This window comes from Symsagittifera roscoffensis, chromosome 5 (assembly GCF_963678635.1).
Source record: "Symsagittifera roscoffensis chromosome 5, txSymRosc1.1, whole genome shotgun sequence".
Classification (NCBI taxonomy): Eukaryota; Metazoa; Xenacoelomorpha; order Acoela; family Convolutidae; genus Symsagittifera; species Symsagittifera roscoffensis.
The window spans coordinates 7,356,283-7,381,758 of NC_087066.1; the positions used below are offsets into that span (position 1 = coordinate 7,356,283).

At 33.8% G+C, this 25,476-nt stretch overlaps 1 protein-coding gene across 1 annotated transcript in view; it reads left to right on the forward strand.

Annotated features, from left to right (window-relative positions):
• Positions 1-25,476, forward strand: part of LOC134846959 (glutamate receptor ionotropic, kainate 2-like) — a 45,873-nt gene that overhangs the window by 5,178 nt on the left and 15,219 nt on the right. Inside the window, exons 2-12 of the mRNA XM_063864418.1 lie at positions 53-195; positions 2,049-2,195; positions 3,031-3,212; positions 3,638-3,884; positions 4,666-4,774; positions 6,526-6,658; positions 10,386-10,529; positions 10,896-11,081; positions 24,538-24,630; positions 24,735-24,833; positions 25,175-25,360. Coding sequence (XP_063720488.1) covers positions 120-195; positions 2,049-2,195; positions 3,031-3,212; positions 3,638-3,884; positions 4,666-4,774; positions 6,526-6,658; positions 10,386-10,529; positions 10,896-11,081; positions 24,538-24,630; positions 24,735-24,833; positions 25,175-25,360 — 1,602 coding nt within the window. The 5' untranslated portion in view covers positions 53-119. The remainder of the gene's footprint in view (positions 1-52; positions 196-2,048; positions 2,196-3,030; positions 3,213-3,637; positions 3,885-4,665; positions 4,775-6,525; positions 6,659-10,385; positions 10,530-10,895; positions 11,082-24,537; positions 24,631-24,734; positions 24,834-25,174; positions 25,361-25,476) is intronic.

Here is a 25,476-nt window from a genome sequence, read left to right on the forward strand (position 1 = left end):
ACTTCATCATATTGCTGATTTTTTTTTAATGAAATGATTCCTTTTATTTCAGCAGTCCGTCGTTAATGTGTTGATCAGAACTAGTCAAATCTAGAGTGAAGTCCACGCAAGTCAGCCAGATGCTTTCCTGCTATTTGTTGTTCACACTTCTCCTTCAACGAATTTCCTGCAGTTCCAGTAAAAAATGGAAAATTGGTAAGTCATTTTCTTTTTAATGAGTCATTTCCAGGCCAAATGAGTCATTTAATAATCACGAACGATCAAAGAAAATAAAGGAACAAAAAGAGAACGAAGCGAGCGTCCCTCTTGCCTAATCCGCTTACAATTCACAAAATACACAGTTTGGCCTCGTAATGATGAAATTAGGGCTACCACGACAATAAACAAAAAGGCTTTATGTTAACTTTGAGAAAACTTTTGTACTTTAGTTCATATTTACACAAAATATTTTTAGCTACAATTTCTTTTTTTGTTCTGGGCCCAATGGGCGTCTAATTTTTTGTCGCCTTAATGCCCGCTTTGTAAATACTAAAAGCTTATTTAAATTTGGTGGTTGGGTTTTTCGACTGTTTTTCAGAGCATATTTTTGTTTTTTTTTGTCGATTTTGTTCTTTCGGTCTCATTTTCCCTTCGGTAACTTGCAATGCTGCGCTTGTGTCTGTCTTATCGCAAGTGATGCAAAACTCTGACTGGCTGCAGTGTGGAAAAATTAACAGGCTTCGGGCAACACATCATATGAGTAATAGTCCTAGAAGAATATCATATCGAGTTTGTTTATAATAAAAATGTTTTTAGTTCCACAAACTTGCAGGTCAAATGATCATATTTATGATCGTTCAGACACTCGCGAAAATTGTTTTACTCTAAAATGTTTTTTTTTTTGCATCCATACACAAGAATATTATCATTTTTTTCCGACCATTGAAATTTTGTATTTTAGTTTTTTCCCGCGCAAAATCAGGTGCCACAAATAATCGGAATGTCGAATGATATTTCATTTTAAAACTCTTTCAATCGTGATTCAAACGACTTGAAAAAGTTTCAATTTTTTTTTCTCAGTTTCGAGAGAAACCAGTTTGAACTTTTTGACTTTTGGCCCAAGTTCAAGAGAATAAGGTGAGCAAGCAGGCTTAATTTAAGCCAATTTGAAGCCTTAAAAACTTATTTTTACTCATGCAAAATTAGCTTTTGAAGTTTGCTTGTGCCATTTTGGGAATCAAAAATTGCAAAAAAAATCAAAATTCATAAGATGTTTACAAATTTTTTTGATTTTTCTACATTTTTTTTCATTTCACTGACAATTTTGCTACAAAAATAGTTTTCCAATTTGCTTTTTGTGTTATGACTGTCGAATATACCTAAATTCTGGAAAAAAAATCTTTTTGTCTTTCTTAAGACTGTGGTTGGAACTTTCTGTCCTACTTGCACTGTAAACCGCTTTCCTTGTTTGGCTTTGCATCTGCATAATAACAACAACAACAAAACTTTTATTTATATCGGATAATACATCCAATACATATTTACAAATTTAAGTGACCACTCCTCTTAAAACTCTCGAAGTGAAAATACAGAGTTGTTTTTCCAATTTAGTCTTCATAACTCCAGCGTTAATAAATAATCGGAATAAAAACTGAATTGAGTTTTTCTATTGAAATATTTTAGATACAATCATCTCAAATAAGACCACTTCAATTTACTCCGGGCATAAAAATTGTTTCCCTCTAAACATGCAAAGGATATTTTTCTAGCATCTGATTATTTGAAAAATCGTTTTTATGAAAATTAATCAAGAAAAATTTTTTGGGCGTTTTTTTTTCAACAAAACTGCACATTTGATTACTGAAATTTTAGTTTGTTTGAGCTGCCCCAAATTTTTAACATCAATTCCTAAATTTCAAAAGGCCGGCACTTTTGTGGTATTTGCACTGCAAGCCGGGTATTCTTGTTTTTAAGCCTTTCATTTGGCTTCATTTCAAAGAGAAACAAAAGGTACTTGACAGCGTATTTTTTTTGTTGATTGCTAATTACTTTTTTAAATTTCTATTCAGGTGTCATAAGTGAGTATCCCGATTTGTATTCAAACGTGGAATACAAAACCAGCCTGGGCTATTATCAATCACAGTTCGAAGGCGTCTCCGTGGAAGATGTCTTCGAGTTCCTGCTTAACAAGACATCATTCAGTGCCATGTCATCAGGTAGGATTCTGCTTACCAATCCAGAAATCGGCTGTGTTTTGAGGCTCGTCATCCGTTCTTTTTACGTAATTTTCAGCCAGAAAACAATCGAAAAAAGGAATGCATGCAGCTCATAATCAGTGGCAAAACTCTACGTTATGAACTGAATAGCTCGTATTTTTTTTGGTAATTTTCAATATTTATCAAAAGTCATAATTTTAATCTTTATTCTTGCGAGAGTGTCGTGTAATCAAGAACTAGTCTTTTTTCGTGGAACAATTACCAACCTCATGCAAATTGCTACAGAAATGACTTAAAAACTTCAGAAATATTTTTTCCAATTTTATTTTGGTAAAAATTTTTAGAACACTTTGTTTCCCATAGAGCGCTAGAAGAAATTTTTAGCTTTCATTTTTTAGTTTTCACAGCTTTAGCTTTTCCAAACTAGTCTTTTTTTTCTAAATAAAATCAAGATTTTTCAGCCAAAAAGACTAATTAAAAGTTAAATTCTTCGGTAACGAACATTACTCGATTGCTTTACTCGCTCGAATTTGAACTAAAACTTTTATAAAAATTTGTTCGAACCACCCCTGAAGGGCTTCAGTTTGATATATCACTTGTTTCATTCCAATAATTTTTTGTGGTAGCTGATTTTGTGAGGAAATAAAGAAAATTTAAAAAATTGAAACACAACCGAATACAAAGTTTCTCCCCATTTTCAACGGTCGGAACAAAAAAGCCTTCATTTGAGCTTTGAGTGTTATTAATAATCCCTCAATTCTCGATACTCTTTTCTCAATAAACAAAAACAAAAGCCTCGACTCTTTTTTGTATTTTAAACGTTGTTTGTTTTTAGTGTGCAGAATGATAGAACATGAGCGTATTAGTGTGCTGATCAGCTATGTCTCTTGCTACTCCTCCAATGCTCTGGTGGCCCAGACCGACACTCTCCGTCTGCCCCACCTGATGTTGGGAACAAACAGTGGCTGCAGTTTCCACGACCAGAACCTACACCACATACTCCCATCTGTCTCACAGGTTTGTAGATAGCTTTTCCAGTGGTAGTTTTCCAGTGTAACGATTTTCATAAATATGCACTGAGCGTTATCCGATCAAATTTTCTAATTTTAAGAATCTCGAAGTTTTCTGCCAACAAATTCTCGTGAAACTGTTCGGTTTTCTGGCAAACATTTCCCGTGACTGTACATTTTGCAATAACGTGCAATAGAATAATCTAAAACCAAAAACTTGTGTTTGTGTATTCTTAATTTCAAAATTGCTAAAAATGTTTTTGCATACTTTCGTTTTTACACATGATTTCTACATTTTTGCTTTTTTTTAAAAAAAAAACAATATATGGTACACTTTTTTATCTACAAAAATGTTATGAGTTAAGATATAGAAGTTATCTATTACATGATTTTTGAATTGAATTTCTTCTGAAACTTTCAACTTCTCTCCAGGGATCTCTTGTTGGGGGATTACACCCTCTTCTCCCACTCAATCCAGACATCTCCCCCATCACCATGGAGCAAGGGGGGACTACGTGGGACACTACAGGGGGGCAGAATACGAATGGGAAGAGGTTGTTCACTGTGAGTCTGGGTGGTTCCAGTGAATTGGTGGAGGAGCCTCTGATAGATTTCATAGTGATGAGGAACTGGACTCGGCTGGTTTTAGTCCATGACAATACAATGTCCAATGGTTTCGGTAAGTGACATGGTGAAAAATTATTTCTCTCTAAATTATAAATTATGGGAAAATGTGAAATCAATTCGAACTAACGCTATGCAAATGTTTTCTCGAAGTTTCTCTTGAAGCGAGATTTCTTGTTTAGGCTGACGAAGATGATTTTCTAAGAAATACCAGAGCGCAATAAAAACTACCACAGAACGACGTTTTTAGGCTTTTTGGAAGGTTTGATCGGAGGAAAATTGTTTTTTTTTTGGAGCGCTGTTACCCAAATTACAGCAAAACTTTAGGGTCGGTGTGCGCTTTCAAGGCTCTTCCCCCCCCCCCCCCCCTCCCCACATCTTTTAATTATCAATTTGATGGTGTAACGAGGAGTCTTACAAGGTTATGAATGAAGACTAAATATATATGCTTGTAGCGGGCGAATTACTCCGCATGCCAATTTTTGTAAGATTCGGACAATGTGAACAAAAATTACTCAAAAAGTCTTTCAGGCGGGGAAAAGGAAAAATCCCTTTTTAGGGTCGGTCAGGCAAAAATGGAAGTGTTTAAATAGTACCAAAGAGGGACCCTTTAGGTGATGAAAGCATCGAATTCTGAATTCCGAATCCTCCCCTCCCCTAGATCCACTACTGGTATTAATGAAGTTGAAGGTGAAAATTTGTAGTTTTAACGGGAAACTATCTAAAACTACGACTTTTTCCTTTAAAATGACTCTTTAACCGAGCAAACCATTCATCATGTGGTAGCTTGTGATTGAAGCAACCAGAATTCTCTCTAGAGTCTTGCTTTCTTTCAGACGATGATCGGAATGTTCGATTCCGGAGGAAGTTGGCGCAGACTAATGTGTTCCGATACGAGATCGATACTAGCAAACAGTTCGAGGTGGATCTAGAAACAGAACTCAGGTAAAATGTCAGTTAACAAATAGTAGCTAGTTGTACGCAGTGTTCTGAATACGTTTACTGAATTTTTAATTTTGAAAAAGCAATTGAAAATCTACAGAAATTGCCGGTTGCTGTGCAAGTAGCTCAGAAAGTTCTGACGCCATTTTTCTCAAGTTGATATTTACAGTTTTTTCTTCAAATTTAAACGAATAACAAAACGAATAACAAAAACTTTCTTTGTTATTCGGGGGACGTTTTTTTTTTCAGGGATTCGACACCCTGCCGACCCAAAGGGTCCCCCCTTTGGTACTTTTCAAGATATCCATTTTTGGCCGACCGACTCTAAAATTTTTCTAAAGGCGCATTTTTTTTGTCAAAGTTTTCCAAAAAGTGCCCAAAAATGCCTTTTTTGACGTTTTTTTTCAAAAATTTGCCTGCGGCACAAAATTTGGCCACAACAGCGTCTTTTTACTGCTTTAGGAGAGCTCGGAAAATCAACGGCCTTTAATATGAAATATCACCTGCTCCTGTCTGACAATTCCAATTTTTCATGTTTTTGGTTCCAAATTTGCGTGTGAGAAAAAAAATACCCGAATACAACTTTACTCCCGAATATTATTGGTCGGAAGAACAAAACTCAATTTGAACAGTGAACGTATGCTGGGATTAAAGATGAACTTAAGGTATAATCGAGTAGAGAATAATCGAATAATCGAATCATATTAAAATCTGACAATCCGTCGGAGGAAGTGAAATTTTAAAGTTTCAATAGCTTAAGTTTGGTTGAAATAACAGTAGTTGTTTTTTAAATTCTTATTTTAAGTTAGAAACAAATCTCCGTGTACTGAATGCAAACTTGAAAAGTATATCAAGAAGTTTTAGTGATGATACTTGGTCGAACTTTAGAAAAACAAATAGAAAAAAATCCCTCTGAGAAAAACGATCAGTTGCTTTTCGCTATTTCACAGAGTTTCTCTGTTATCAAAACAGGGCAAACTGAATGTCAATTTTTTTGCTACCTTAGGAATCTCAAACTTTCAACGCGGTAGCTCAAATTTTTTTAAAGTTATTTTGACGTGATTGCGCGTTTCTTGTCTGAACTACCTTTTAACTAGGATATAAGTTCTGAAACGCCAAAATTTGAGACTATTTTTTTCCCGATATTATTATTATTTTTTGAAATATAAACGAAACGAAATCACGACTAAAAAGCAAATTTCATCTGTCCTTGAGTGGAACAAAAAAACTAACAAATTTATATTTTGTACCATTTCGTTTTTGTATTGAGTGGAGCAAATTTACCAAATAACAGGTTCAATAACGAAAAGAAAAATAATTGAAAAATTGAAGAAAAAACCATCAATTTTCACTTTTTTTTGTGATTTTAGCTTTTATCGAAGAAAATTCGGAGACGAATTGCTGTGTTTTGAATTCCATTAAATCGTGAGTCGAGAAAATTCCGTGAGAGATTTCTTTGGTCACTCTAAACTACGGCGTTGTTTTGTATTAAATTTATTGTGAACATATCTTTTTAAAAATAAATCAGCCACACATAAACCAATGAAGTGAGTGAAAACTTATGAAATGGTATTACAAAATTTTTAAAAAATGGTTATTTGAAAAAATTTAAAAAATATATTTTTCAAGTTTTTTCTCAAAGTTGATTATTGTTTTTCTGAGAAACAGGTGCTATTTGCACAGCAACCACCGACTACTTGTGTTAAGTCTCTTCTATTTAAAAATTATATACTATTTGTGTTGGTGTTGTGCAGCACTTTCAACAAGAGTGACAGCTTCGAGCACTTCGTGGTGATAGGGAGTGGGGAGAACTGCAGACGGGTGATGGACTGCGCCTCCCACTACAACATGTTCACGTCCACCTTCACATGGATACTCGCTTGTCCCGTCAGTCATTATGAGAAACAACCACTGTCTATTCTCATTCACCCAAACCCCCGACATCCTCAACAAATTTACCCAAATCTCTACATTTTTTTCTACCCCTTAATACCATCTTAATTAAAACAAATTTTTGCTCAAACTGCAAGTGTTTGAACAACATGTTCATACTACCGAAGTATTGATTTGAAAAATTTAAAATTTACTTTTTAAGTGGTTTTTGCATTTTAGTTGGGATGGGGGAGGTTTAGAGGTTAAAGAGTTTAATTTGTTTCTCGTAAATTTAATTAACTTACTTTTTTTAAATCAGGATTTATTGCCAAGTGCATAAATGAAGCGAGAAAACTGAGGTTCAATTTTAAATTGCTGTATTTTTACTCTATTTTCGTTTGGTTTGATGAGGGAATATGGCGTACTCAAAAAGTCTATAGACGTTCATTTTTGGCTTCGCATGGAATCAAATTACTTTTTAAAAGTTCTTGGTTATGAACCGTTAGTAAAACAAGAGTGTTTGAATCAGGGCGAAGCTCAGAACAATTCGACTGATGTTAAATATATCTGCAGAAGTATATTTTAGTGAAAAAAAAAGTAAAATCTTCAAAAATAGTTGAAAATACTTTCATGGTTTTTTGCATATCTTCCCGCCACGTTTCTTATCTGTATCTCATCTACAAAATCGTTTTTGGACCCAGTAGCCTATTACTTTGCAAACCCCCTATTATTTTGCAAAAGACGTTCTCTCGTATAACATCTTTTTAATTGTAAGCTCAAGGAATCAAAATATTTTAGATTTTTTTTAAAAAAAATTAAAAATGACTATCGGGCGCAAATAATCCGCACTTTTCTGGGAAAAAAATTGAATTAAAAAGCGCATAACTGCACTTGTTTTTTATTTCTTACTGCAATTGAAACAACATAATTTTTTAAGGATTTTTAAATCTAAACAGAAAATATCAGAAAAACTCAACATATATGAACTTGAAACAAGAGCGTGCAAAAGTTTTCTTTTCGATTCAACATCCATTGCAACTTCTATCAGTTTTTGTAGCATGGTTTCAATTATCTCTGCTTTTTCATATTTCTTGAGACAAAGGAAAAAATGAGATTTTTGTTGACTCGGAGTTGTTGTTTTTACGGTACAAGTAAATCCCAGATATATAAATGAATAAGAAATAGAAAAAAGGCAATGTAAGTATGATAACTTTAAATTGATTTCATATCAGTTCATAATAATCCAAAATCAAAGATAAACAACGATAGCCGGTTACTGTGCACGTGTCACAGAATGTACTACCATAGTCCTACAAAACAAACTATTGTCGTTTTTTTGGCGGGCTGTGGTAAAGGGAGCTGAACGAAAAAACTGGAGACTATGTATAATCGACATTCATATTAAAATAAGCAAATTGAAAAAATTTTTTTTAGAATAGTTACTTGAAGTTTTTCAAGTTTTGCAGTTTTTTGAATTTTTGAAAATTTTTGATTCCAAAAAGGCGCTAACATATACTCAAAGTAAATTAATGTTACTCTAGTAAAATTAAGTTTATACGTTTTAGATTGAGCTATTGTCAGCTTTTAGGCAGTTGAAATAAGATAGCTTGCTCGCTTTTTTTGCTCAAACTAAGACGAAAAATCGAAAACTTCAAACCGGTTTTTCTCGACACGGAATTTTTTTTAAATTTCTGAATGTGGTTTGAATCACGACTTTAGGGTCTTTAATATGATATATCACTCAACCCCGTCCGATGATTATTTCGTGGTACCTGATTTTGCGTGGAGAACAAAAAGAAAAAAAATAAAACACACCCGAATACAAAGTTCCTCCCCATTTTCAATTGTCAGAACTAAAATTTATTAATAAAATTTAGGATTGCCATAAATCCATTTTGTTGTTTGATACCTGTTTTTGAGGCATTTAAATCAACCCAAATTAAGTTGAGTCACTTTGAATTGATTTTAATAATTTTTCTTTAACCATTTCAAAACCTATCAGCTTTTACAAACTGTATACCATTTTTTTGGACTTGTTGGACTCTCAATTGACATGAAAAAGTGAAAACAAATTATAAAATATGCTTCTCATTCAATTTTTGTGCTGATGTGCGAACTGGAAAAAATATAAAATATATTCAGGTGGAATTTTTTTGGAGCGGAAATAATTTTTAACTTTTAGTTTTTTGATTGTTTTGCTGATTCGCTTTGAAAAATTGCGAGAAAGTGTTGAAACTACTTCGAAGAAAACTAATTTGAAGAGTTTTTGCATACCATTACTTTTTATCACCACGGCAACCCTTACATTTCGAAACTTCGAAGGGATACCCTGAAACTAATTGTTTGCGGTAAATAAATCTGCTCAACTGACGTCTAGATCACGGTTACACTGATGGAAACTTTTCTTGAGTACAAAAAATTCTGCTGAACTTACAGTGCAGAAAAAAAAACTTTTTTAAAATCATTTTTAATAAATTCAAATGGAATTTTGTGACTAACAAAATCTACACTATCAACTTAAATCATGTTTTCAGGCTCTGAAATTGATCCCAACCTAAACGTTCCGAGTAGATCGATTTAGTTAATTTAGATTTACTTTCAGTTCCTAATGTTGTTATTATTGATCGTTTTGAATTGATTTAAAATGGATTGAAATCGAACATAGTTTTAGATTTGCCAGTTATTGTATTCTTATTAAATCAGCAAGATAACTCAAAAGCCTCTGGGTACCGCATGTTTTAAATAGTGAAAAAATGTCCAACAATTTATAGGGAAACAGAACTTTCTTATCAACAAAGAAATTTTCATAGGTAAATCACATTTGCAACATTTAGATCACCTTCACACAGGCGCGGATCTAGAAACTTCTCAAGGGGGGGGGGGTTTAAAAAAAGTTTTGAAAATTTTGTCGACATTTTTTTAGGTTGACCAAATTGTTTTTCTGAGCTCTTTCAAACCACTATAAAGACCGTAATTTGACCAATTTTTCTGCGCCGCTGGCAAATTTTTTTGAACAATTTTGGCCACAAAATTGCGTTTTTTTAGGCTGGCGCTCCCCCGTCAAAATTAGTATAGATTGGCGCCAAAGGCGCCTTTAGAAAAATTTTAAGGTCAGTCAGCCAAAAATGGATATCTCAAAATAGTACAAAGGGGCACCCTTTGGGTTGGCAGGGGTCGAATGCCTGAGGGGGGGGGGGGGGGGGGGCGTCCGCTTCCACGCCCCTTCCACTAAATCCGCTACTGCCTTCTCATAATATTACAAAAATGATCATATCAGGGTGCTGTTATATTTTTTTAAAATTGTTTTAGGGTTTGAAGTATATTGGCCTAAAGTTTTAATAAGAAAAAAAAGATAGAATTTATAAATTTTTGTTCTGAAAACTTCACGACACACTCATTGTAAAGTACAAAACCGCATAGACAAAAGTGTTTTTTGATCGATTTGAGTTCGTTTTAAGTCAATTTTTTAGTCCATCAAAATTGGTTAAACACAAACACTTGGCAAACAAATTGGTTAAGCACATTCAAGTCAATCTATCCTGAAAATATTGGATGCTATTTTTTTTCGCTCGCAAACTAATGTAACCCAATTTTATACGCTTACGTCAACGTAAAAGTTATGGAGAGCAGTGTAGCTGAAAATTCCTTATCTTGCGGTATTAAAACTTAAAACTACCTCCGGCTTCTGATACTATTCTGAAACATCTCCAATTAAACTTTAAGTGTTTTTGTTTGTTTTCAGGATGCGGACCTGGATGTTCTGATGGCCAACCACAACATCACTCTGGGCACCATCATTCTGTTCAAGCCTGAACAACACATCTTCTCCTATTCAGACGCCGCCGTCACGGGGGGAGGGGTAGGAGGAGCAGGAAACAACTATGACGTAAGATATTTAATTGATTCGAGCTATTTATTCCTCTCAAACTGTCAATTCCATTTAAAGATTCCATGATTGGTTTCCGAATAATAAGTAATTACGGTAAAGTTTTAATTCCTGCTTTTGCGTCACAGGTGAGATTTCTCTAACCAAAAACTTTGCCAAATATTTCACATATTCCCTTTAATTAGGGGAATGGGTTTAAACAACTGTTCAACGTTAAGAGGCGAACAGATCATCTTTTGGTCTTTTCCCTTGTAGATAATTAGTCTTTAAAACCCATTCATCTAGTTGAATACAAAATAGATTCAAATATTTGGTCAGTTTTTAGTCATAAAAAATCTCACTTAATTGAGGACATTACTGTTTTAGTTGCAGCTGAAACTGAACATGTCATTTCAAATGCTGTTCAACTCTTTCTCAGAACTCACTAATGACCAAATAGTCCCACCATCTCAACAGTCTGAAAATACTCGCAAGTGTGGACTCAACGCTACTTGGACATCCCGAAATGGTATGAGTAGGGGGAGTTCAGATCTCATGGACAGCATAGACAAGGTTAGTAGCAAAGTTGAAGCTCTCGGAGAGTTTTTGATGATTAATTACTAAATCATGCTATTAAACAGAGTCAAGTCTTCAGTTATTTTAATTGGTCGAAAAAGTTATTTTAATTGATCAAAATATTTAGGCACCTGACACTAATTTTGATCGACACATGACACCTAAATCTCTCAAAATTGGAAACGCACAATTTGTTGTATCAAATGAAAACATAAATTTTAAGACATCAATCCAAGCAAAGATAATTTCTACAGGCAAACGATGAATATCAGGTTGTTTCTTTTCTATTAATTTTTCTAATGTTGAGTCGTGACTCATTTATGAGTTGTTGAGTCATTTATGCTTCGAACTTCTTTGTTGATGGTAGTGACGATGGAAGTGGGTAGTGGCGACTCTCATTTGGAGATTTTTTGAGTGCATTTAAGAAAACTAATTGTCTAATAAAAACTCTTTTGATACTCAAAAGTTTTTTAAAACTAAAAAAACTATGTCCCCAATCTAGATCCGACACTTAGGCCCATTATTCATCTTGATGATCAATGTTGTGGGCTGCTAATGATTTTTCTCGACCTGAACATAAAAACCTTGAAAACAAATTTCAAAACAAAAAGAAAACGTGCAACAATGACATTAAATTGTTTATTTTTCAAAAGTTTTTTTCAGAAATGTTTTCAGGCTGATAAAAGTTAGGATGCATGGTTATCTTTTAGTTTCTTTAACACAAGAGGCGAAGGGGAGCTTCGAGTCACTTGCGATATCACACACCCAAAAAACTTAAGACGTCGAAACAAAATTGAAAAACGTTTGAAAACTAGATCTACCGAAAAAAAATGTAAGTCTCGGTAGAATTTTTTTTAGGTAAAAATTCCAAACATTTCAATATCAAATTAGTAACTGAACGAAAATTACAAGGAGGAGATTATGTTTTCGAATTTTCAAGTCCCACTGAAACTAAACTGGACAAAACCTGCACTTGTTAAAAGTTGCTTATAGCACAAGCAAAATCCGTGATGTGGCACCTAAGCCGACAAGGCTTTAGCAGATGAACGCAAGTCTGACAATTCCATTTTTTACAGGAAAAAAATCCAATTGAATAAATACCGAAAACAAGAACCTACCGAGACTCGAACCCAGAACTTAGGGTGCAAAGGGTCCATTTTGAAAGTTATTATTCAATTGAACCCTCTACCACTGCCTAAAAAATGTTTTTTTTTGAAAAAAGATTAGAATTTATTACAGAAGTGACATCCCACAGCAAGAAAAAGAACAAACCACGCATCCCTACCATTATTAGAACCAACCGCCCCCTCCTCCCTCCATATCGTTTGGATCCTTGACACCTTATCCCACTTCCCTCAACGTTTGCCTTTTTTTTACCTTTTCCACTTCCCTCAACGTTTGCCTTTTTTTTCACCTTACCCACTAACAATAGTCCATTTATCTTTGTCTTTTACCCACGCCACCACCCACTAAAAGAATCAAATACACCCCACACACACACACATACGCTCACAAAAACCAACCCCCCCCCTCCACCTACCACCAGAACCAACCTCCACTTCTCCAAGTTTTCAAGCAAATTAAAAAATGATTTAAAGCAGCAAAATTTTGGGTGCGGATTAGACAAGGTACACTTGTGAGTCAAACAAATTTTTTTGTGCATGAAATAAACTTATTTTCCTTCAAAAAAGATGGACTGTACTAAACCCAAGAACTGCTATATTGCTTGTTAGGCTGATATGCTGCTGACATGCTCAACTTCTCGAAAAATCAAATTTAATTACTGGTTGCAGTGCTTTTTACTGGAACTTTTTCAGAATATTGATTTTTTGTCGGTTTCGGGGATGTTGTTCCAACTTTTCACGGATTACTTGCTGGTTTAAAAATTTGTAGTACCTTTTCTCTTCAATTGTTTCATCTGTTGTAGAGGTAAAAGCAGAAGCTTGAGACGACAAAGGTCTGAGTGTTTAATCAGGGCCGGGACCTTTTTTTTCAAACTAGAAACTTTTTTTTGTTTCGGACTTTCGCCCATCTATTTCGTTTTGTCAGCTTAGATCCCGTACTATGTCAACTATCTTTTTTTCTAGAATCAACCTTTTCTAAATCTTTTTGAACACCAATAATGGAAGCACTTGAATAAAAAAAACTGTTAGCTGAAATTTTGTTGCCCTTTGTGATTTTTTCGAAAACATTTATTTTGTATTTCAATGCGCACCGAAGTCTTATATATGCGGTAATTAAGGGTTTTTTAAGACCAATGAACGCCACAAACCTTTGTTTGAATGCTGAAAACCAACTCCACAAGGATGAACTCTGTAAAAACGTAAGCAAGTTGATCTTGAAACAACTTTAGTTTTCGCGTCAACAAACATAACACACTGATCCTTAAGTGTGTCTAAAATTAGTTTAGAATAACTACTGCCTACGACTACACTGCCACTTACGATACAAGTTATTGGAAAAACTAGGTAAACAAGACTGTGCTCGTATAAGGGTAAAGTGTTGAATATTCCGACTGCATTTTCATTGCTATGGAGTGTTTAAATCAAAGTATTGGACTTAGTATTGGCAGAATAACTACTGCCTACGACTACACTGCCACTTACGATACAAGTTATTGGAAAAACTAGGTAAACAAGACTGTGCTCGTATAAGGGTAAAGTTTTGAATATTCCGACTGCATTTTCATTGCTATGGAGTGTTTAAATCAAAGTATTGGACAAATTTCGAAAAAAAAAAAATTTCCGTCGTTTTTTTGAAATTCATCATTTGTAATATATCAAAGTATTAAATAGAAGAGCTTGTCTCAGTTCAATTTGGAACGATTTCTAAGACGGATTAAACCGGACTTTTTGTAAGACGGGTTACTATGGACTTTTTTAAAGCATCAAAAAAATTGTTAATGTCCTGAGCTCAAATTAATTAAAAAATTTTCTGTGTGATTATTTTTTGTGAAGATAGCCATTTCAGGGCGATTTGGGACAATTTACGCGAGATAGGTTTCACACTATTAACGCGTAAGTGGAGATTTTTTCCGTCTTGGAAATCGTTCCAAAATGAATTGAGGCTTACAATGCTGGGTTGTTATTGCTATGCTATATGCAAAACAACTTGTCACTTTGTACTTTACATAGCGTGATGGGAAGAATTTTAAAACAAATTTTCTTTAAAAGTTCTGAAGTTTTCACTTTTTTGATTAGAAACTTTTCTATAGATTTTAAAATGCAGTCGGAATACTCAGGGCTGCTTCGCGTTGATAAGAACAGTCATGTTAATTTGTTCTCTAAAATTTATAAAAAAAAATATTAAACTAAAACGACTTCAGTACTTTAGCTCGATACAATTTGACGCTTACTCTTGTGTAGATGATTTCTTTAACTATTTAATTTATTTACTTTTTCTCAATCCAATCTCAAAGTTACTATAGTAACAGCCAATAAGGTGTAGCAATTGATTTCCAATTTTTTTTTGCATTTTTGACACACATAAACTTTGAGGCTCTCCTTCGATGTTCTAGCAATACCAAGCTGCGAACTTTTGGAAAATTTTCACTGAATCGTTTGCATAATAAAAGTCGATTAATATGAATCCTTTAACTTGAATTGTTAAATACTTTTGAGGCTTCCCTGCAATTCAACTAATCATCATAACTTTGATTTCAACTTTGATCTTCTTAAGAAGCATCTTCGGTAGCAAGAAAATGAAATATACTACATTGCTTTTTTGTACGTAGTTTTCCTGGCTGTGAAAATATTCGCAACAAACAGACGAGTTGCACTTCCCGAAAACATTCGGGATAATATACCAACAAGTTCGAGCCTTCTGAAACAAGTTTTTGGAGTATCGAAACGCTTTTGTTTCATGGCTTGTGTCGACAGCATTGATTGCGTCAGCATTGACTACCAAAAGTCTCTCGCGTGCCTTCTCTTTTCGGACAATTACAGATCACTGGCAGAAGATGAAAAAGACCAACTGGCTGCTTTGCCGTTATTCGATTTTTACTCATTGGTTCCAGAAACCGGGGCTGAAATGTAGCACTGACGGTTCTTCTGGAAATGTGGGATTAGACTAGTTTTGAGATTCAGCAGCCAAGATTCGAGTTTGGTTCTGGGCATCTTGGAGTGGATGTGAATCTGTTTTCGATGATGACTCGTGCGCAGGGAAAATGGTTGTCGGATAAAATAGATCCAGAAAATGTGAATTCGATCCGTTAGATGTGCTTTACGGAGTTGAAGTTTTCTGTGAGGGTGAAAATATTGAAAATCAAACCAAACCTGTGAAGTTTTTTCAAGTTGAAATTGATGAAATGGAGTCTTCGAAGCAAGTTTTTGAACGCAACAACCTAACTTAGTTTTACGATTTGCACATTCTATGCGATGGCTCAAACACGTTCACGCGTGATATGATTTTTTGGACTGATTTCACGTGTGTTGAGGATGTAAATTTGTTTTTGAACAGTCTTGAAACGATAGAATTGAAAACGGTTAGCAGACTGTGGGCAAATGGTCAACCCGACAACTGTGGAGTTGTACTTGACCTTTTAGGAATTATAAAAGAAGAAAATTGTGTGTGGGTTGAAAACCTGAAGCTTAGACACAACGCCACCGCTCTTCCACTATGCGGAATAATACACTCATTTGCAATTCCTACGAGTGCTTGAATTGTACTGAACAAAGCAACGATTGCTCTTATAATTTTTGAAAAGTGATCAAACTTTCTTTGCGATATTTATATGAGGCAACCGACACCGAGCGCCTATGAATCATAATCGATTATATTGTCATAATATGGTCGTAATCTCTAAAAATTCGAAATAATTAATTATAATCCACTACGTTGCTACTTATTACGTTTTATAAAAAATTATATTTCACATTAAAATTTATATGTACATTTTTTTTTATTTCTACTTTTTCAATTCATCGCAGTTTAACACTTCATTTCACTGTTTTTTATTCAAAACCGCCTTTCGCAGGGAAGGGGGGCAAGGATTGAACGGGGTGTTAGGGGGATTATTTAATGATCGAATGGGGTCGTTCAATTATTGAAAACCCCACAGTTTAGCACCCCTCAGTTTACCCCGCCCCCAATTACCCTCGCACCCCAGTTTACCCCCACCCCATTGGAAGGGTGGATTATTTATTGTTAGAATTAGTTGAGATATGGCATTTAGTAAAATTCATGGCATACATTTTGCAAAATTCTTGCAAAATTAGCAAAACTTCTGCAAAAATAACCAAATTTAGTTTTTATAATTAACTTGATTAAGATCGGCAATAATGGATACTAATGGATTTTTATTTCAAAATAAATATATTATAATGGCAATATAATCAATTTTGTGGGCTGAATTTTATATTTTAATGGCTTGTTATGGATTGCTTTTGTCTCGGTAATCCATTATAATCAATTAGAATCCATGGGCGCTTGGTGTGAGAATGTAATTGCAAATTTCTGTTTTCAATTGAAAAATTTAGCGATTTTTTTCTGGCTGGCCGTCTTCTTGTTCCTGCTTTCTTTCGAAAAAAAAAATTGATGGAAATTTTGATCTCGGTGTGGTTCTTTCTCCAAAAAATTTCTACTTTTTGACTAGCAGTTTTGCCGGATTTCTTAAATGAGCTGGAAGCCAACTGCTAAAAGTGATGCTTTGAGCTCAAAAACAAAGGCACTTGCGACAATTTTTTTGTTTAATAAATTCTTCGTTAATGGTGCGAAAAACCAAACTTCTAATAAAAATTTCTGGATAGAAATTTTTATGAACTGCTCAAATAATGCATGGTTTTATTTAGATCATTCTATATCAAATCTGGTTTTTAATCAGAAATGTTTTAAACAAACGCATATTTTAGCGAGAAAAAATGTGATTCATATTTAATTCCTGGTTCAAATTTTTTCAATCTGAGTCACTTTTAATCTAAAAATGATTCAATTTTTGGCTTCCTGCGGCGAAAAACTAACAAGTTTGCACTTTTGAGTTTAATTGACACATAAAAAATGAACATGAACAGAAACATGAAAAAAGTCAACAAGGAAATAGAGGTTATTTTCATATTACTTTTATCTCTATTAATCCTTTCTTTCTTTTCCTGGATTTCTTTTTTTTCTGGAATTCTTTTTTCTTCTTGCATGGTAGGTTGTAAGAAAATCTATTAGCAGTAAGTATCCACCTGCATCATTTATTTTATCAAATTGAATATTGGAAAAAAATCATTTATTTTTTGTCGTGGAAGTTTTCCACGAAAATGAATTTTTAGTTTCCAGACTTTCGCAGGAATTAACATATTCTCGGTGTTTGGTTTTGTTTTGACAATCTGACGAGTTTTAATGATGGTTTTGATATCTTCAATATAGTGTGAAAAGTTACTGGTCAAAAACAAAAATATTCTAACAGCAATCATTTTTTTTCGTCGAAAACTGTGATTTGAAAATAGCCTTTGCAGTCTGTTTTATGATAACAACTTGCGCTTTTTACGCTTATTTAAATTTAAAGCGCAACGCGTAAGGAAAAAACCAACACAAAAATGTTTTGTTTTTCAATTTGGAAAGGCTTCGTGTAAAGTTATATAGCAATCGGAACATCCAGGGATCTTTTTCAGTTATTAAATATGGTTTTTCCGTTTTCGACAAAAGGTTGTCTGCTGGTCAATGGCCGCGTTCCTGTCTATCGAAGGGCAATACCGGTAAATCAATACTATTAACAAGGGCTAAATAGAGAAAGATGAAAGCGTTGATTATGGGAGATTGATCTGCGCTATTTTCACATTTTCATGCATGGATATAGGAAACAAAACATCATTTATATCTATGTAGGAAACAAAACATTTTGAACACGGCTTGATTAAAATGTTTTGAGCAGGCTTTTGTAGATTTGTAGTCTGTTTTGTCAAGTTTGGAACTTTCGAAAATATCTTCTGAAAGCATATTGGAATGTTGCTGTGATAAAGAAACAAATCTAAACGATTCTAAACATTCCTGTTTTTTTTCTTTTTTCTTTCTATTGTTTTTTCATCTTCTCAAGATGAAATTCTATTTGCTCAAAACAATCGCAAGAAAAACTGACTAGTTCAGCTTATTACGTAATGAGTACACTGGTGGTTCAAAATAAAAGCAGAAGGTCGCGATAAAAATACAGCTTTTTTGAATTTCCTAAAAAATGGAGTTATCTTTAATTTGTTTGTACCTTCTTCTGCAAAAAATACTATTTATTTTAGGTTTTTATTGTAGCCACAGTCAGAACCAAATGTGGGAGAAAAGTTTTTTGTTTGAAATTTTTCCAATGATGAAATGTTTCAAGGTATTGTTATTTGAAATTTTCATAAGTGTTCAAAAATCTACTTTTTTGACTTTACCCAAGTTTTAAATTTATGAAGTTTTGAAATTAACGGAGTTTTTGATGCAAGACGTATGATACGGAATTTAAAACGAGAACAAGTTAAAAAACAACATTACGAGGCCAAACCGTGCATTTTGTGAATGGTAGGTGGATTCCGCGACAAGGACGCTCCCTTTGTTCTTTTGTTTTTTCATTTTCTTTGATCGTTCCGACAAAATTTTAACATCTTCAAAAACTGTTCTCGTGAATCCACGAACATAAACACACAAAATTATGTGCCTGTTCAGTACACAGTTTGGCCTCGTAATGAAAATTAACCGTTTTTAAGCTATTTTTTGTGATAATTTTGGTGCTTTTCAATTGAATAGTTATCATCAGTAGACTTTATTGGATTAATCAATGTCAGAATCCTGCCAACTGAAGTTTTTTTTGTCTTAATCAGCAGTGCATAATTTTTCTTGCTAGGCTGTTTTGTTGCTAGGCATATGATACAGACTTTATAAAACGAAACGCGACCAGAAAAAAAAACAATAATAACAGTTTTTATTCTATCTTTTGAGATAATTTTGGTGCTTGTGAATTAAAAAGCCTTTATCAGTGGACTTCATTAGGTTAATTAATGTCATAATCCTGCCATTTGACGTCTTGTTTGTCTTAATCAGCAGTGGTTTTTCTTGCTAGACTGTTTTGTTGGTAGTCATATATACACATTTCATAAAACGCGACAAGAAAAAGAAAGAGAAACAAAAATAACAGCTTTCAGCTATCTTTTGTGATAATTTTGGTCCTTGTCATTTGAAATTTATCATCAGTGGGCTTTATTGGATTAATCAATTGCATAATCCTGCCAACTGAAGTTTTGTTTGTCTTAATCAGCAGTGTATTTTTTCTTGCTAGAAAGATATCGTGGATTTGACCCCTCAAAAAGTTTCTAGCAAGCTGTTTTTGGGATCATAATTTGGGAAACACACCAAAACCAATATTTAAGACCAAAACCAATATTTTGTACTGCGGGTAAAAATCCTGTATGTAATTTCGGCATCAAAGTAAATTTATTCACTTCATCCCATATCTTGAAACTCATTATGGATAATAATCATATCATCCGATATCCTGAAACTCAGTATAGATATCCAGCAGCTAAACCATAACTTTAATCGAAAACCCTATAAATTTATTCTGCAGTTCAACTATTTGCAAACTGAACGCTGTGGCTTTATCTAGGAATTCGAGTGCTGGAGAAAAGTACCCCTTTAAATTTTTGAGCTGTATAATTATGTTGTCTTGTCTGCGCAAAAGAATCAAAAGTTTCAAAAGATTCTAGTCAATTCAAGTGTTCTGGAACTAATCTTTTGTTGAACTATCAGGTTATAAAATTCCAAATCAATTTGTACTGGACTGTTCTTTTCTCGTAATTCGAATTAAATTTCGGATTAGAATCTCGGACTTAATCTAAAAATTACCTTGAAAATATTAGGATGCAGGATAAATTGGAATGATAATTATTTATTCATAGATTGTTTGAATTTCAGCATCTTAATTGGTTAAAAAACTGATTTAATATACAGTCATGACTATACATGTTACAAATTTTTGCGGTAATTCGCTATCGAAATTCAGATTCCTTTCACAGTTTGCAGATTCGCTAATAATTTGCCGCTTTCTCTTACCCTTTGTGGATTCCGCTTATAATTGCGGATTCTGCGAAAGCACTTTTTTACTATGTACATATGGTATGATTTGTTTTTGGATTCCACAAATTTCTCCAGATTCCACAAGTTTTCTAGCAAATTCCGCAAAATATGCTGATTTTGAAGCAATTTTGAGCGTTATATTGTTTTAGTTGTTTGTTTATGGAATTCAAAACAGCAACGAAGATCAAATTAAATTAGTAATGTCACGGATTCTGCGACAATATTGATTTTGGCCGGTTGTGGATTCCACTTTTATTTTACGGAAAACACAGTTTGGCATCGTAACTTAGTTTGAAAAATTGGTAGTCATTTATGCTACTACTGCAAAAACTATGATTTTTTGCTCCTTCTGGAGAGACAAATAGTACCCAGTTTTTTAAATATTTTCTAAAGCCTTTTTGGGTTGTTTTTTAATTAAGTATTTAAATTAATAGAGAGAAAATTACGTCAGCCTTGGCAATTGTGCCCGTAGGGCGCAATGCTAAGAAACAGAGAACAACTTATATTGTGGGGCCATTTTTTAAGTTGAGGATCTTGACTCTTCATCGGATTTGCAAAATTCAAGAAACAAAAATTTAGAAGCAAAACTTCAGAACCACATTTAAATGTACGGACTTATCAGGGGCGGTTTTGGGTTCTGACTTCAGGGGCGGTTTGACTTCAGGGTTCTGACTTCCTCGCCAACCAACCTTTGTTATTGTCTTATGACATCCATTATCTGCCGAACAACCCTACTGTTTTTCTAAAGACGCCAATATATAATAATTTTGAAGGGGAGTGCTTTTGACCTGTATTTTTTCTTCTACGGTACTTTGACCTGTTTTTTTTTTCAAATTTTTGCCTGTGGCGCAAAAACAATTTTTGAAAAAGGGTAAAAGTGCTCGGAAAATCCATTTTGTTGGACTAAAAAATTTCAAAAAATTTTGGAAAATCCGCCGAATTTATATAAATTCAAAGATTTTTCTTCAATCAATTTTTTATCTCGTCAAAATATTTCACTAAATAATTTTGAGTTCACCCAAATATCGATTTGTTTGAAATGAAAACGAAAAACCAAAAGCAAGAAGAAGCATTTTTAGTGGTAGAAAATGACATAAATATCACTCACAACTTTTTGCGTATCTGTATTGTTTCGAGTATTCAGTTCGAGTATTCGATGGAGTTGACAAGAAAGAGCAATCTATTCAAGTTTGTACAGATAAAAATCTACATTCTCAAGTCTTTAGTTTCTGTGCAATGGATCTGGCTTATTGTCCAAAAATATGATTTTCTGGACTGATTTCAAAAATGGAGACTACTTTCACGACACTTCTCATAAGATCAATCTGTACCTGAACAATAGCGTGTGGGGAGACCTTCAACATTTACCATCTTTTTTCACCAGTCCTGAAAATTGTGCTCGTGTTGAGAAAAATCTGCTCGGAAAACTGAAGGTGAAGGATATGAGCTGAGATGGTCGGTTGATGATTTTGTGACCGCTAGTCAAAAAAGTTGTCTGTGACGATTTTGAGTGAGAACAAAAACTTGAATCAAAACATTGCGACATCCGCGGTGAAACATTGTTTCAAATGTGTTGCATAGTACCTCAAAATCTTTAAGTAGTTAGATTTGATTGGGTGTAATTTTTTTGCGGTAGTCCAAGTAATCCTGAAGATTCCAACCACTAATTGTGAGGGTCAACTATAGTATAGGATGTGGGTGTATTTCTGTACCCAAAATTAGGCTCTATCAGCCGTGAATCAATAAATGCAGTTTTTAAATTAATGATAAATATTGTATAGCCATAACTAACAAAGAAAATTGTACTGAAATGTAAAAGCAGTATTGAATTAGTTGCATACGTCTATTTTTCACTGTAATTTGGACTCTGGGTCTAACATGGTTAAAAAATGGACGCTGAGATCTGTTGTTTTTTTTTCGTAAAAATATATATTTTTAGCAAATCTGTAATTGTAGGCGGTTTGACTTCATTCATTGCATGGTTGTAGAAACCAAAAATTAACGACGTCTTTGAAATTTATAGATAATGAAGTGGTCGAAAAGTCAAACTTGTTTATTGTTCCGACCATTGACAATGAAAAGGAACTTTGTATTCGGGTCTATTTTAGTTTTTTTTTCCAAAACCAAGTACCACAAATAATTATCGGACTGGATTGAGTGATATATAATACTAAAGCAATTACAATCGTGATTCGAACCACTTTTAAAATGTTTTTAAAAAAATTCCCAATGTCGAGAAAAACCAGTTTGAAATTTTTGATTTTTCGTCTTATTTCGAGTCTTATTTCGAGCAGCCTTACTATAATTGCTTAAAAGCTTACAACAATGAAATTTAAAACGAAAAAAAACTTAGTTTCACTTTGGTAAAGGTAGTTTATTATGAGTATTTTAGCGCCTTTGGAATCAAAAATTTCAAAAATTCAAAAAACTGCAAAAAACTTGAAAAAATTTTCGAATATTTTTGTTTTCATTTTTTTTCTTTTTTTTTCTAGTAATTTTTCTTCAAAAAGTGTTTTTCAATTTGCTTATTTTATTATGGCTGTCGAATATACAGCTCCTTTTATCACATCACGCCAAAAAAAAACGACAATAATTTGAATAAATTTTGTTGTTTTTTATTGAGACTATGGTCGGAACATTCTGTGCTACTTGCACAGTAACCGGCTAGCTTTGTCCGTACACCGAAATCCAAATTTCTTCTCATGTTCCGTGGCTAGAAATCCGATAATGCAAAAGTTGTTCCAGGTTCTCAGAGCCCATCTTCATATCTTAAAGACCAAAAATTTCAAAAAAAAAGCATTTTTTGATCAAATAAAAACTTCAACTTGATGGCGTTTCAACCACAAACAGAAGTTTGACAGTTTCTTTTTATACGGGATTAATTACAATTTTGTATAATTTCCTCTTTTAGGTTTCGAATTTTTAAGATTTTTTATTGCATATAATTTTTAAACAATGTATTCAGTCATTTATCTCCTTTGGCTTAGCAGACGCCCAGATTGACGTCCAGCACAATTTGATAATTTGAAAACTGCTCATTTGGCAAAACTGTGTGACTCTATAGTATCAACGCCCATTTTTGTTATGAGGAGTGTAGGCGATTTTTGTTAATCAATATCAAATTATTCTTTATAATAATTCAAAATCAAATAATTCTTTATTCTAGTAATTCTTTACTTTTAAGACTGGGGTCACATTAACAACGAAGAAGATTGCAATTAAAAAACTTAAAAAAGTGATTTACGTTATGTTTCGATGCTGGTTAAATCTATGCCTAAATTAGTCTATAATCTCTAAAGCGGCCATTTATGTGACAATAAGTATACCTGAAAATGATAATTACGCAGTTTCTAAAACCCTCATAATTTCGAATATCTTTTTCTTTTTTCCTTCGGGACATCCATAATTTTCAAAAGTTGTAGCAATACTTTGCTACAACAGTGAGTGAAAAGTCGACTTTTGATGAAAAAAGCATGCAGAGCAAAAAATTTCTGTCAATTTCTTCGAAAAAACTTTTGTTGATTTGATGTATCTCGCCAGCAGTAGCGGTGCGCATTGACGGTTGCTAAAACGATTTAAAAAAAAGGTAACATAGCCAAAAATGCCATTGTTCCGGTCACATTAATTTAAGCAAAACATTTTAAGAATTTAAGAAACATTAATTTAAGAAAGGAGAAATCGGAAACAAAATTGGAAGATTAATAAGCTTTCAGGTTTTAAGGTTCTATTTGAACTGTTGGTTGATGTGAATGCAACAGAAGGAAAGTTAAATGCTGTAGATGTAGATATGAACTCGCTTATCTCGTTCATTCATAAACTGAAAACACTCTATAAAGCGGAAATACTCAATCTAAGTTTCCTGACCATTTTTTGGAAGCCAAACTACGGCCATTAGCGTTTTAAACTGATTTTACATTTGAATCCTGGTTTCATCTTTTGACATACCTAACTGTGGATAAATGAGTTTTCACTTTATAGAGTTTTGTGGCGGCCATTTGAGTTTCAAAGAAACGCTTTCAGATATAAAAAGCTTCTTAAACTTTGTTGGAGCTAGAAAGAAGGCTCTTACTGTTACATAGTTTGGTCAGCAATTGACCGAGAAAACCTTTAGTTTTGGCATAATTTCGGATTGACCGAGAAAATTCCAAAATGATCGTTTTTAGGTTAAAATTTTGGGCTCGAGATTCGCAAACTAAATTGCACCACTTTAATTCTGCTAAAATTCTAAGCAAGATTTGTTTCATCATTTTTGTCTAAAATCAGCCAATTTAAGAAAAACGCATTTTCAAATTAAACTTATATTCGTTTTTTTCCGGATTATTCAAATTAGCTCTGTAGTTATTTGGCAACATTGAACAAAAAATACATAAATACAGCATGCATAAGGAAATATGTCTCATCATATATTTCGAAGTACCTGTTTTAGCACCACACGAAAGCTATTAGCAGCTTACTTCACAAAAGTCAGACTAAATTCAACCTCTACATCTTCGACGTGCAAAGGAGTTTTTGGGGGCAGGTGAGTTCTTCATTTTAAAATTTAAAATCACTATAAAACTAGTCAAGCATCAATTGCAAGAAGAATATCAAAAAATATCAATTTTTTTTTGTAATTTTATGTAGCATGGCACTTGGAGCCGGAAGCGTGGGTTCGAATCCGACCATGAGCTGTTCCACCCGCCCACTCAGAACTTCAAGAAGATCAGAGTTGTCACTGTCGTGGTAAGTAGGTGCTCAAAAACGGCAAAAAAAGTTTGAATCAATATCAATATAGGTTGTATTCATATTTGCTTATCTCTGTAAGACTGTTTTTTAGCAAGTCTCCCCGTGAGATTCTCTGAAAATTTGCTCCCCTTTAGAGAAAATCCTGCGCATTACATTCACTAAATTTTTTCTAATGCAAATCAAAATTTCGTCACATTCACTGATATCACTTTTAATGTTTTTATAAAGCTTCAGAATTTTTGCTTAGCGCACAAAAAAAGAAAACTTTTCAATAACACTCGAAAACTTTTTGTCGAAAACGTTTTTTCAACCTTAGTTTTTTCTTTTATGTTTTGCAGGAGTCTCCGTTTGTGGAGGTGGAATCTGACGAGAGTGGTCAACTTGTGTTCAGTGGGTTCTGTGTGGATCTGCTGGACGAAGTGTCCAAACAGTTGAACTTCCAGTACATCATGTACAATGCATCCGAGTATGGCAGACTGGACGGACATACGTGGGTGGGGGCTGTCGGAGAGGTCGCCTACAAGGTACCGCGCAAATGGGATTTTTATTGCAAATAGAATCTTCATTTTGAAAAGAGAATTAAATATGAGGTAATTTTAAAGAAGGCGAAACAATGTTTTTTGTGTTTTTTTTGGCATTT